This window comes from Ruditapes philippinarum, unplaced genomic scaffold (genome assembly GCF_026571515.1).
Source record: "Ruditapes philippinarum isolate M1 unplaced genomic scaffold, ASM2657151v2 ctg8911_1_1_1_1, whole genome shotgun sequence".
Taxonomy (NCBI): Eukaryota; Metazoa; Mollusca; class Bivalvia; order Venerida; family Veneridae; genus Ruditapes; species Ruditapes philippinarum.
The window spans coordinates 7,837-21,319 of record NW_026857091.1 but is presented as its reverse complement, the minus strand read 5'-3'; the positions used below and the strand labels follow the sequence as shown (position 1 = coordinate 21,319).

The 13,483-nt window shown below is 32.7% G+C and overlaps 2 protein-coding genes across 2 annotated transcripts; both read right to left on the bottom strand.

Moving 5' to 3' along the window:
• Positions 1–2,128: 2,128 nt before the first annotated feature.
• On the bottom strand, positions 2,129–5,658 carry LOC132748752 (uncharacterized). The gene is made up of 3 exons (XM_060738389.1): positions 5,552–5,658; positions 4,794–4,927; positions 2,129–4,641 (listed from the first exon to the last, which is right to left on the bottom strand). Exon 3 carries the CDS (start codon positions 4,372–4,374, stop codon positions 3,778–3,780), a length of 597 nt encoding a protein of 198 aa, XP_060594372.1. The 5' UTR covers positions 4,375–4,641; positions 4,794–4,927; positions 5,552–5,658; the 3' UTR covers positions 2,129–3,777.
• Positions 5,659–5,733: 75 nt separating this feature from the next.
• LOC132748751 (uncharacterized) lies at positions 5,734–12,967 on the bottom strand. Its single transcript, XM_060738388.1, has 2 exons — positions 12,834–12,967; positions 5,734–6,512 (listed from the first exon to the last, which is right to left on the bottom strand). The coding sequence occupies exon 2, from the start codon at positions 6,502–6,504 to the stop codon at positions 5,881–5,883; it is 624 nt and encodes a 207-aa protein (XP_060594371.1). The 5' UTR covers positions 6,505–6,512; positions 12,834–12,967; the 3' UTR covers positions 5,734–5,880.
• Positions 12,968–13,483: the final 516 nt, after the last annotated feature.

Here is a 13,483-nt window from a genome sequence, read left to right as displayed (position 1 = left end):
AAAAGGGAAATAACTGGGAAATATGGATGTCACAGTTATATAACATGACAATATCATGTATAGATAAGTAAGTGTGAAAATTATAAAGCCATTAGTATAGATAGAACTCAAGATTAGAGTGACCATTATTCATTTTCTGTTCTGAAAAGGGCAATAACTTGGTAAATATGAAAGCCAGAAATATGTAACTTGCCCAGATCATGTACTTTGTATTGATAAGTAGGTGTGTAAACTTAGAAGTCAAAAGTACAGGTAGAACTTAAGAAAAATCCAACTTGCCGTTCTAGGTTAACCTCGTAAGGACAGACGGACAGACGGACGGACGGACGGTTCAATTACTATATGCCCGGGGGCATATAAATGTCAACAAAGTAGCCTATTGACATCCATAACAATACTTTACTCAGTATCAGTATAATTGAACTAATTTCAAATGGCGCCTGAATCAAGAGATGGTAAGGTAACTAGCAAATTAATACCTTCAAAGTTTCTGGAAACTATACAAAAAAGGTTTTGAGAAATAAAATAAAAGCATAATGCGCTTTTAAATAAAGGGATGGAAATACTTTACAGAACTGTCTTGACATGCACACATGATTTGAAATACTATAAATTCGATAATAATTTAAGAAATAGAAATAAAAGTTGTGTAAAAGGCCATAGACAATTCAATATCCAAATTCTATTCCATATGTATAGTTCTACAAAATACCCAGGAGTTCAAAAAAACGCGCCTTTAAGAACGGCTCTTTTGTCTGATCCAAATAATATCAAAATGAACCATTTTGTTACACATATGCATGAATATGGTAGATCTTTGGCCTGTGTTTTTAGAAACGATTGCATTAATTTCTAAATTATTTATTGCTCACCTTTTACTTTTGAATATGTAGTGAAAAAAAGAAAAGAAAACAAAAAAGAACGTTGAAATTTATTGCGAGCAGAAAGTTTAATATGTTTAAGCCTTGGAGGTAAAATTTAACATGAAGTACAAATGGATTGCACGACTTCATCAAAATGATCAATATAAATACTTTGAAAACCGATAAAATAGGATTCCTGTGATACCGTACTTTAAGTCAGACCCGTACAAGGGCCTATTTACGGACGTTTACTGTAATAACAAGTAAAGGTTTTGATGCTAAAGCATCAAGTCGCCGGATAGAAAAATGAGTGTATTGTCATAAATATAAGAAAATATCAGCTTAATGGTTCGAGTTTAAAGAATAGAGGAAGAATGTGTCGAGTATTTGTTTATACATTATAATACATCGTATTTGAAGCAAACTTGCTTAGCAATATTGTAAAGAAACTGCTATCATTATTAAATAATCAAGTATTGTTTTGCAATATTGACCTGAGACTCATTAATTTTCGGGAGGTGTTTCGTTAGTTTCCGTAACTTATTATGATTAAAGATTTTATTGATAGTATAGATCTCAATATTAAATCATTCGATTTTACTCGATGGCCTAGTGGTAAGTATGACGAAGTTGTGACATAATAGGCGCAAGTCCGAATTTTGGACAATCCCTTTTTGTAGCTTTCATAAATATATGCTTTATTATTTCTTTTAACTATATCAAACATAAGTTGATAAATCATGTGTTTAATTTCTAGTATTTTTTCTAATTTCATAATTTTGATTAATTATTGATATGCCTGTAATTCTACTTGTAATTTTACCGTATACATATACATTTGTACCATAAATCGAAATCCATATGGTTTACTTCAGGATTCGATAATAACCGACAAACCGGTCATTGAATATTTACAAAGTGACTATGAAATATATAGCCGACACCGTTTGCTTAGTGGTTAAGGCGTCCGCCTTCGGATAGGGAGGTCGAAGGTTCGAGCCCCACGGGGAACGTTAATTGAAGGATGAATGTTTCTCGTGGGACACCTTCCGAAATGGCCGCTTCTTGAGCCGCGAGGTAATTAAAATGAATGGTTACGAATTTCTATCCGCCTGGCATAGTGGTAGAAGTTGGGAGGTACATGGTATGCAAGCAAAATGTGTCTTTTAAGTCAGAAATGGCTGGCCTTTTCAGTAGTTGTGACACTAAAATAAACAAGACCTTTACCTTTATATATGTTTTAATTATAATGTATGAAACAATATACCATAAAAGTGGTCTCTACCTAAAAAAATATTTTTATGCTATTTCGAAAAAATATTTAATTTAGTTGATTTCAATATTTCCGTCGTTACATACGATATACCGTCCCAGGATGATAACTTGAGCCTTTGTTTACATAACAATGATTTATAACAATGCGAAAAATAGGTTAGGCAGATTGAAGCCTAATGAATAAAACACAAATTTAAACGAGGCATTTCCTGTGACTTGTTAGCGCAGTATGCAGAGCGTCCATGTCAGTGTTGTATTCATGCATTTACATGTTCGAATCATAGGTATGATGACATCTCAGAGTTTTTATATATATATATTTCTTATTTCCAAATAGTTTCGAATGTGTGGGATAGAAGATTATTTTACAAATGTTGGCATGTACTTGTGTCAATAGTTTGAGGATAATGTCAAACGTCAAGAAAGCGCATTATTAAAAATGTAAATAATACAATGAAATTAAGTGTGTTTATATTGATCCATGTATATTAAAATTATTATTATTTTTCGTAATCGCGGTGTGTTAAAATAAGTCGATTTTTAAAAAGAAATAAAAAGTAACAAAAAAGGAAGGAAAAGAAATAGAAATTAAAAAGAACAAAATATATTCAAACAAAAGACAAAGTGAATAAAATAGGAAGAAACACAATAACAGCAACCTCATTATAACATGTCAGAGCGTAGGTTCCGAACCTATGATGCATCACAACGAAAGTGACCTGCGCCGACCGGTAATCGAACCCAGGTCGCCCGACCAATGTAATATGTATATAATTATGCTAATAAAACAATTTTCAAACATCTTAGAATATGTAAAATATGTATTGCAAATATTTGTAATCATTAAATGAAATCATTACAAAAAATATGCATTCATTTCTAATTTGACTTAGATTTTATAAAAAATAAATTTCTTCTTACCTCCATTTATTTACATGAAATGTTATATTCGGTAATATCTTTATAAATAATGCTTTTTGGAAATAACAATATTCGAGCCGTGTCACGACAAAACCAACATAATGGGCTTGCGACCAGCATGGATCCAGATCCGCGCAGTCTGATCATTATCCATGCTGTTCGCTTACCAACTCTATTACAAAGGAGAAACTGACAGCGAACAGCATGGATCCTGATCAGACTGCGCGGATGCGCAGGCTGGTCTTGATCCATGCTGGTCGCAAACGCACTATATTGGTTTTGTCGTGACGCGGCTCATTTATAAATCTTAATTTGAGAAACATATGATATAAACATACAAAAATGTGTTCCAGGATCTTTAAATTAAACCTGCTTCAAACTAACTTATACATTAACAAAACCATTATTGTGAGTTTTCGTATATATATAGAACTATACAACATTAGTCTATTCACATTTCAGTCAATGTCTATGCAGAATATAATAACTTTGTAAACACATGGATAAATCCTTTTTTCTATGAGGTACATCTTGGAGAATATATAGACGAATGAATAATGTACTAATCCCTCTTGCATTTTAGGGTACAAACTCATGTTTCGTATATGAGTATTTGCATCTTCACCACAAAATCGAGCTTTAGTTTTAATGAAATGTAATTGATTAAGAATGATTGTTTATTTAACATGTTTCAAAAACATGTTTTCAAAGCAAATGTTCAGTCTTGGCATAAACTAAAGGAGGAGTCCGTTTGTTTCTCAAGCTGTTGTAACCCTTTATCTATTCTGAACGTCGCATATTTCCCTGGATTGGTTGTATCTTTACCAATTAGCATTGATATTGCTTCCACTCCTGATCCATAATCATCGTCAGCACATACCATTGCACCACTATCACCTTCCCTACACAGAACAGCTGTTGCATTAGCCCTGTTTTCGACTATGATGTACGTCTTATCATGGTTCCTATCGCGAACTTCAGGAATAGTTATAATCCCTAAGCCTGGTTTAGATACAGCACCCCAAAGATGAATGCGTCTATTATCAAGTTGCTTGTCTTCATATGTGCAATCTTTTCGAGTTGAAGGATTCCCACATTCCGACTTAAATCTTGTATCACACATGGAAATATCCGCTGGATTTATTTCGCCAGCTGAAATATCCAAAATCGGTACAACAGTGTCAGTATTTTTAATACATTTATTGGCAACTGTTTCTTGGATAAGTTTTGATCGAATAGAGGAATTCTGATCTAACAGAGATACATGCATGTCTTTTGAGTGGATAGCAACGTGCCTTGAAACTAAGGCACACATGTGACTTGAGTTTCTTTTCGCATAACCTCCTAAAGACCCATATGTAGAGTCATCCGGGCATGCTTTGGCACCAACTCCAATAAACGACTTATATGTACTAATAGCAGGAACAATTTCAAAGCCGTTAATTCCATTTTTTGCCAATACGCTTGCTATCGAGTTTTTAATTTCTTCATTGTCCACATCATCGACAAAGACCTGAAGAGTACCATATCGATATCCACAACTTTTTACGGAAGAATCAATTTTGTAAAGTTCATTTGAAACCTGGATAAAAAGAAAGAATGCAAGTAATAATCTTTGTTCAGCTAAAAACATAATTCTGTTACATATCATAACGTCTTTTTTCGTACAATTGTATATGTGTAGAATACCATCATAGAAAAACGAAGTTTCTTTAAATGAAGTTAGAATCGTACCTCGTCACCTACTTTATGCGGAAAAATTACTCTGACATCTGGTTTCTTATGTTCCGGTATTCTGCTTCTTTTGAAAACTCCCAAAATTTCTTTGTAGAGACGTTCAGAAGAATCTTTACAATAATCTACATTTCCTGCAATCAATATCAAAAATGCACTTACAAATTAAAAAAAAAAATACGCCATAACGCAAATTGTTTTCTTTTTAATTTGTTCCTATATATAACATTAGAAACTAATATGAATCATTACTATCGTCGACCTACTTACGATTGTACGTAGTGGATTAAGTTAAATTATTCAATATACATGTACATGTATAACCAATGCAAATAACACGAACTTGACTATTTTACTGCAGGGGGGTATATTATAGAAAGGGTTATTTTAAATTTGAAATAAACAATCGTAACAAAATTCTCCTTGATATAAACACTCATTTAAACTTAAATAACTAATTGAAATTAAAAGCTAGGTACTCGTTACCTTTTGCGTTTTTATTGTGTTCTTAATGGATTAATTTGAAAAGAATGGTGGCTTATTTTTGCCAAGTTCTATTTTCGCTCAGCAGGGGGCCGGACAAAAAAAAACGAAAATCAGTGACTTTGTCGTATAATTGTCATTTCGTCTTGCGAAAGTAAGACATGGCATAAATCAGGCACCATAGAAAATAGTATATGTTCTGTTTGAAAAGTTAGACAAACGTCCTTAAAAACCTAAATACAGAACCAGTAAGCTTTTTAGAAAAGAAATCACACCTTCTTTTCTTTTTTCAAGGTGTATGGTTGTCGTGCAATCTTTCTTGTTTTCAGAATTGTATGGAGTCTTTCTGTATTTTTTTCTCCTTATCGTCTTGGGCACACTTTCGTCTAGCCAAGAGAATACAAAAAAGTAAGGCGATTTATTTATGCGTTAATTCAAAAATTAAGGATGAAGTAATGACTACAAATAAGGCAAATATAATGTAATATAGACATAAACAAAAAGTTCACAAAAAGGAAAGCAGTTTCATTTAAACGATGTTATTGTGTTTTATAAATATTTAACGAAAACCTTTTTCATTTATATGTATCTACTATTGCGGTGATCAACTATAGGAAATTTTAATTTCAGTTTTATACTTGCCTTTTCTTATCCCATTTTTTCGATTGTGTTGTAAAGTTTTTTCTAATATTTCAGCATAAGACTTCATAGGTTCAAACATACTTTCTTCAAGTGTTAGACTTGCTATATCCTTTAAGTCTTCCAAACGAGAGACTTTGATATTTGGTTCTTTTTGAAAAATATTGTTGGCATCTGTATACTCTTTTGTATCAGTTCCAACAACTATTATTTTGCAGTTTAGATTATTGTTGTTGACGAAATATGTGCTTATCTTGTATGGAACGACAAGCACATCTCCACTGTCTTCTTTTTGCAAAAACTCCTCTGTTGTAAATGATTCAATCTTGAGATTTCCTTCTTCGTCGTCAGGAATAAATTCCTTTTCTACAGAAGAGTTGATAACTGATGAACACCTTGTTGTACGCTGGCTACACAAAATGAAGTATTTGTCTCGAGTTGCATTTTCATATGGACTTCGAATGCATTTATTCTCGTGTAAATCGAAATATCTTTGTTGGAGATCGTCCAGTTGTCTCTTTATCTTATTATACCAAGGAAAGTAAAGTCTGCTTGGAAAAATTCGTGTGCAATACAGTGGGTAAGACATCTTATATTCTTCAAACAAAAAGTAGTAGTATTTTAATTAAGTAATAAAGTGTTTTACTGTAAGATGTCATCAATCAAAAATTTATGATAATAATTATATACGCAATAATTTCTTTGTTGTTTTGCGAAAAACTGCGATTCATGAGTTATTTGCAAAAATTGAAAATGAATACTTATTCATCAAAATATGACGACACTAAGTTATCGATTACTAATACTGATTTTCAAAATAATATTTTGTTGATTATTATGACCGCTTCCATTGTAAAAACGACATAATGTCAAGGATTGCTTTTTAAAAGAATGTCCGTCTGAATACTGTCGCTGTGAATACTAGATATTCTTTTGTTATTTCGTATATCGTACATGTAAATGAAAAATGATTATGAGATTTGTGGGTTAGTAATTATGTATTCACCGTTGTAGTACTTTTGTGTTTAACCTGTACACTGTGTATATTGAAGAATGTTTATTTGATTATAAAAGTTTCTGTTACTTTGTATCTTTTTATATCTCGATTTTTGTGCCCCCACTATAGTGGGGGGGGGGGCATTTAGATTTACTCTTGTCCCATCGTCCGTCCATCCGTACGTCCGTCAATCCATCCTTCCCTCCGTCCGTCCGTTCCCTTTTTGTGTCGGACGTAACTCAAATAGATCTGACCTAGAGTCATGAAACCTTACAGGAATGTTGATCAATATGTTTAGTTGTGCACCTGAGTATTTTTGTGTGGATATATTTAGTATTTTAAGAGTTATTGCCCTTGACTTAGTAAAAATTTCAAATTTTCAACTGGTGTCGCACGTAACTAAAAAGTATTTTACCTAGAGTCTTGAAACCTTAAAAGAATGTTGCTCAGTCTGCATAGTTGTGCACCTAGGTATTTTCGTGTGGAAATTTATTTAGTATTTTTGAGTTATTGCCCTTGACTTAGTAAAATTAACAATTTTTAACTTGTGTCGCATGTAACTCAAAAACTATTTGACCTAGAGTCATGAAACCTTACAGGAATGTTAATCAGCATGTGAATGAGTTATTGCCCTTGAATTAGTAAAAATTTCCAATTTTCAACTTGTGTCGCACGTCACAAAAAAGTATTGGACCTATTGTCATGAAACCTTACAGGAATGTTGCTCAGCATGTGAAGTTGTGCATCTGGGTATTTTCATATGGATATATTTTTTGAGTTTTTGTCCTTGACTTAGTAAAAATTTACAATATTTAACTTGTGTTGCACGTAACTTAAAAGTTTATGACCTGTAGGCCTGAAAGATAAAAAGAATGTTGGTCAGCATGTGTACTTATGTACCTTGGGATTTTCTTGTGGCTTTATTCAGTATTAGTACTACGAGGGGTGATCCAAAAATTCGTGGACAATGTGTGTATCTCCATAACGTGACGTCCTACCGAGTTGAACTCTTTGGATATTATTAATCAATGCTTTTTTAATAAATTGACCAAATTTTAAAACACCAATTGCATTTGTTATCTATATATGACAACATAAAAACATTAAGTATCAAAATCGCGGCGCAACTTACTTTTTCGCTGTGATGTAAACGTTTTCATTTCATTTCATTTAAACACATGTAAAACCTGTACAAACAAAGAAAATTGCGGGAAACGTTATAATAACGTTGTTTTCATGTGTATGACGTCATTCTGTCAGAATTAGAAGACATTTTGAAGTTGCGGTTATTTTACGCTCGTGCTTTAAAGAACAGGTGCTAAAAACAGCTTTATCAAAAATGGACGTCACGGATCCAGCAAAACTTCGGACAGTTATACAGTTCTGTGTAAATCTTGGAAAGACGCCTGGCGAGACAAAAACAATGATCGAAAGTGTGACAAATAAACCGTCAGTGTGTCGTTCTCTAGTTTTCAGCTTGGAGCAGAAGTACTCATTCACCATATTCGCCTGATCTTTCCCCGTGTGACCTCGCCTTGTTTCCCAGGTTAAAGAAAGAGTTGAGAGGGAAACGTTTTGACAATCTGGACAAGTTGAGGAGCCACCCAATGCATACTGTCATTATTCAGCCAGGAATGGTATGCGAGTACATTTAGAGACTGGGTCCGCCGCCATGAAAAATGTGTGCGGGTTAAAGGGGAATACTTTGAAAAGTTATAAGGCAAAACGGTAACATAGATTACTTCCTATGATAGCATAACGCCGTGTGTGACGTCGTGAGCTGCTCCGCGTTTTGTCATGTCTATGTATATAAACTGTTGCAGAATCGTTAAGTCTTGTACAATCTTTACAATATTTTGAGAATTTGTAACTGTTCTTGACCTTTGTCCCATTTTTATCCCGTCCGCAAAGCGGGGAAGATATAATGGGAATTGCCCCTGTCTGTCAGTCCGTCCCTCTTATGTTTGGGGTAAATGTAGCTATGGGAACAATAGGTAATATTAAGAATTATTTCGACCCTATTCATTTCGTTTTATGTGGCTTTTTCTTGTTTTTTATGTGGCTTTAAAGAACAATAGAATAGTCACATAAACCATTTTTTGTCAGAACGTCAGTCCGCCCCTAACACTTTCGTGTCCTCTCCATAACTTTTAGTCCACTGATCCATTTTAAAAATAACTTGGCACAAGTGATCACCATAATGAGACGATGTGTAGAGCGCAATTATTACTATTAGGTTGCTACCCGAAGGCAAAGGTCACACTAAACAAACTGAAATTAATGCTACTGAAATGATTTAAAATAAAAGGAAAATAAAAACGCGAACACTTCTTAAAGAAATTTGACATAAATCTTGTGGAGGAAATAAATGAAATAAACTTGACATTTTTAAAAGCCAGCGATTCTTTTAATAAGAAAATGTATATGATTTAGTAAAAATATATCCTTTGTATTCTTTACAAGATAAGAAGATAAACATAGGCACTATGAGTTCGTTTAAAAAATAAACAATTGAATAGAGAAATTGATAAATTTCGCAAATTAAAACCAAAGACCCCAGGAAATATTGGAAATTAATTAAGAATAACTGTCAATGCAAAACTGAAGCACATATCGATGGAATGTAGCGGAGTTGAAGAATATTGTAACAGGTTTTGGCTGTGACTTTAACAATATCATTGTTGGAGAGAATGAAAACAAGTTTATCTTCGTCAGAGAGGTCAACAAATTTAGGCCTTAAGTTACGAGCTTTTTCTAACATAGGTAACCTAATGTGCTCATATGCATTACAAGATAATAATACAGGTTTTTCACATTCAACTGTAATTTTACATATTGGACATATCCTACTGTAAACAGCAATGTTTTTATATCTACCAGTTTCAAGCTTTATGGGAGCTACTCCACATCTGAATTTCGCTTGTGCAGACATGTGTGTACGTGGCAAATATAGTTTACAATAATGCTCAGTTTTGTAATCTTAACAACTTATAGGTTCTAAATTTATTACCACCATTCCCATTTAGACTAACATTCCTATTAAGCTTAGCTATCCATTCATCTTTATATAATGACATACATTTTTGAACAACTTTTTCACAAAAAGGCAGAGATGAGACTATTACACAACCACGTGCATACTCTGCTAAATTTAACTTTTCCATATGATTATTATGCCCCCACAATGTGGGAGCATATAGCGTTGCACTTGTCCGTCCGTCCGTCAGTCCGTCCGTCCGTACGTCCCGGAATCTTGTGAACGCAACTCCTCTTAAACCGGATGGCAGATTTTGCTTAATCTTACAGGGATGAACAACCTTAATGTGTAGATGGTAGTAAAGGAAGGAATTTTCGCTGCGACCAAATTTAACAGAATTATGGCCCTTTGTTGATTTTTTCACTAGATACTATGTAGAAATTTTGTGAACGCAACTCCTCTTAAACCGGATGGCAGATTTTGCTTAAACTTACAGGGATGAACAACCTTAATGTGTAGATGGTAGTAAAGGAAGGAATTTTTGCTGCGACCAAATTTAACAGAATTATGGCCCTTCGTTGATTTTTTCACTATATACTCTGTAGAAATTTTGTGAACGCAACTCCTCTTAAACCGGATAGCAGATTTTGCTTAAACTTACAGGGATGAACAACCTTCAGGTGTAGATGGTTGTAAAGGAAGGAATTTTCGCTGCAACCAAATTTTACAGAATTATGGCCCTTTGTTGATTTTTTCACTATATACTATGTAGAAATTTTGTGAATGCAACTCCTCTTAAACCGGATGGCAGATTTTGCTTTAACTTCCAGGGATGAACAACCTTAATGTGTAGATGGTAGTTAAGAAAGGAATTTTTGCTGCAACCAAATTTAACAGAATTATGGCCCTTTTTTGATTTTTTCATTATATACTATGTAGAAATTTTGTGAACGCAACTCCTCTTAAACCGGATGGCAGATTTTGCTTAAACTTACAGGGATGAACAACCTCAATGTGTAGATGGTAGTAAAGGAAGGAATTTTTGCTGCGACCAAATTTAACAGAATTATGGCCCTTTGTTGATTTTTAGTTTTCATTTTGTGGCAGCAAATGTTGTCCAAAAAATATTTGACCTAGAGTCATAAGATTGACAGAACAGTGGCGTGTGGGGGCATCCGTGTCCTATGGACACAGTTCTAGTTAAATATAAATCGCCAGTTTTTATACCTATTGCTGCTCTTGCGCAAACAAGTAGAAAAGATCTTATAATTAACTCTATTTACATCAATGCAGGAAAATGACTTATTACCCCAAATTGAAGCACCATATGAAATGACTGCCCAAACCAATGAATCATACCAATGAATTAACAATTTAACAAAAACATCATATAGCATGGACCCTAATGCTTTCGATTTGGCAATAAGTGCATATGTTAACATACAAAACGTTATCACAATATAATTATGACTTTACAGGAGAAGGTCATCATAACAAGTTATTCGTTAGAACGTAGGATAATGAAATTTTAATTTATGTTTGTCTTACATTCACGAACTTCATATCTATGAATTATATGTTCTGTTCTGGAAATCTTTAGCTACCCAGATAAAAATATTATAATTTACTATATATTAATCTATGAAGTAGCGTCACAACAAACATAATAATTGTTCACTACACTACATAAATCATTAAACTAAATTAGTTTATCTACATATCTTACCTAAATATTGAGGCAAGAGACATAGATTATATTGTATAAATTTCTATAATAATAATAATAATAATTCCATATCAAATATTAAAAAGATATCAAGACAAGCTTAGTGTAATTTTCACACCTTCGCAGATCATACGTTTCACCCATTAAACAAGGGAAATTACTCAATTAAGAGTATGTTTACACCTGCAAGATGTGCGATTATTAGTTATTTTAAAGTCAAGTCATGTCAAGTCAAATAGTTTATTTATGTCTCTTCATACGTACAACATATAAAAACTGTAGTGTAAAACATTATAAAATACGTATGCCTTTCTATACATAAATATAAGAGGCAAAACAATCTATACATTACTTAAAACGTTGCATAGCATCTATCTTAAAGGACCAAGTATTGAAATAATGACTTTAAATATAGGTGTGACACTGGGCAAAATCTGTTTGGATCCGAGAGGTCAATTTTAGAGTGAAATAAGAACAAAAATTGAAAACATCGGCCGAAATTCGGAGTACACAGGTTCCGGATCCGAAAGTTTTTTTACAATTGAAAATAGAACAAATAAAATTGGGACCGGACATTTCGTTCGGATAAGAAAGGATTCCAGATTAGAAGGGTTCGAATTAGCAAGGCTCCACTGTGTAGTTAAATAAAGTATACACATTTCATTTTTCAGTTAAGTGTTTGAAAAAGATGTTATACCCGAGACGATGAGTATTGGAATAGTAAATTCAATATATAAAATCAAAGGTGATGCTAGTAATCTTGAAAATTATAATTATACCTATTATACTCTTTAAATGTTAAGGAAAACTCTTTACTAGTATTAAAAGTAATAGGCTTACTACATATTCAGAAGAAAATGTATATAACAGGTAATAGTCAAGTAGGGTTTAGGATATTGTTTTCAACCACAAACCAAATATTTGTATTACATCATTCATCAAATATTTAATGAAAAAAAAAACAACAATAAAAATAAATTATTTTGTGCTTCATTGGCCTCAAACAAGCCTTTGATATAGTTTGGAGAAATGACGTTTGGCAAAAATTCTTTAACCTAAGAATAACTGGAATAATGTCTAAAACTCAGTAATGATATGTGCGATAATATTACATCATATGTTTGAGTTTATTCTGAAGTTTTCCCCTAGTTATATAGACGTATGCCAAGGAGAGAAGAAGAAGAAAGAAAAAAACACATAACTATGAACTATGCTTACTTCTTTTATAGTAACGGTACTAAGTCTTTGTGAAGACAAGATGGCTAAAATAAAACATATATTTCCTAATTTCAGATTCACTGATATAGTTTCCTACATAAATATGAAAAATTCACTAAGCTATCCAAACAGAAAGAGACCGACACATAAAATGACGTAGCGGTAATGGATAGGTAAGTTTACTACAGGTAAAAAAAACTCCCCCAAAATCATGTGGGTTTTGGTTTAAATTTTTTTCCCCCAAATCGCATGTCTTTTGTTTTTACGGGCTTTTTTAATTGTTTTTAAAGGCCCTATTAACCAGATATATGTTTAAAAGAAACTTTTCCTTTTCGTGAAACCAAAAAATGCTTTTTAACCAAACCTCGATGTTTTTAAAAAAATACTCATCCCAAATTTTTAACCCCGAAAAAATTTTTAATTTTTATACTTTAAAAACATATCAGATTTTTTAAAAAATTTTTCGGAGTTTAAAATAATTTTAAAATTTTTATATTTGAATACTTATAAAAATACCAATTCTAAAGTGTCCTTATTTTAATATAAAATGGAATAATAAAAAAAATTATAACACTTATTTCTATCTGAGAATTATAATTTATATTAAAAGACAGAAGGAAGGCAGGCGACCAATTATTTTTGTTAATGCG

Bases quoted from the DNA above. Each gene is read 5' to 3' on its own strand.
- LOC132748752 (XM_060738389.1), bottom strand. From the start codon at position 4,374: ATGTGTGCCTTAGTTTCAAGGCACGTTGCTATCCACTCAAAAGACATG.
- LOC132748751 (XM_060738388.1), bottom strand. From the start codon at position 6,504: ATGTCTTACCCACTGTATTGCACACGAATTTTTCCAAGCAGACTTTAC.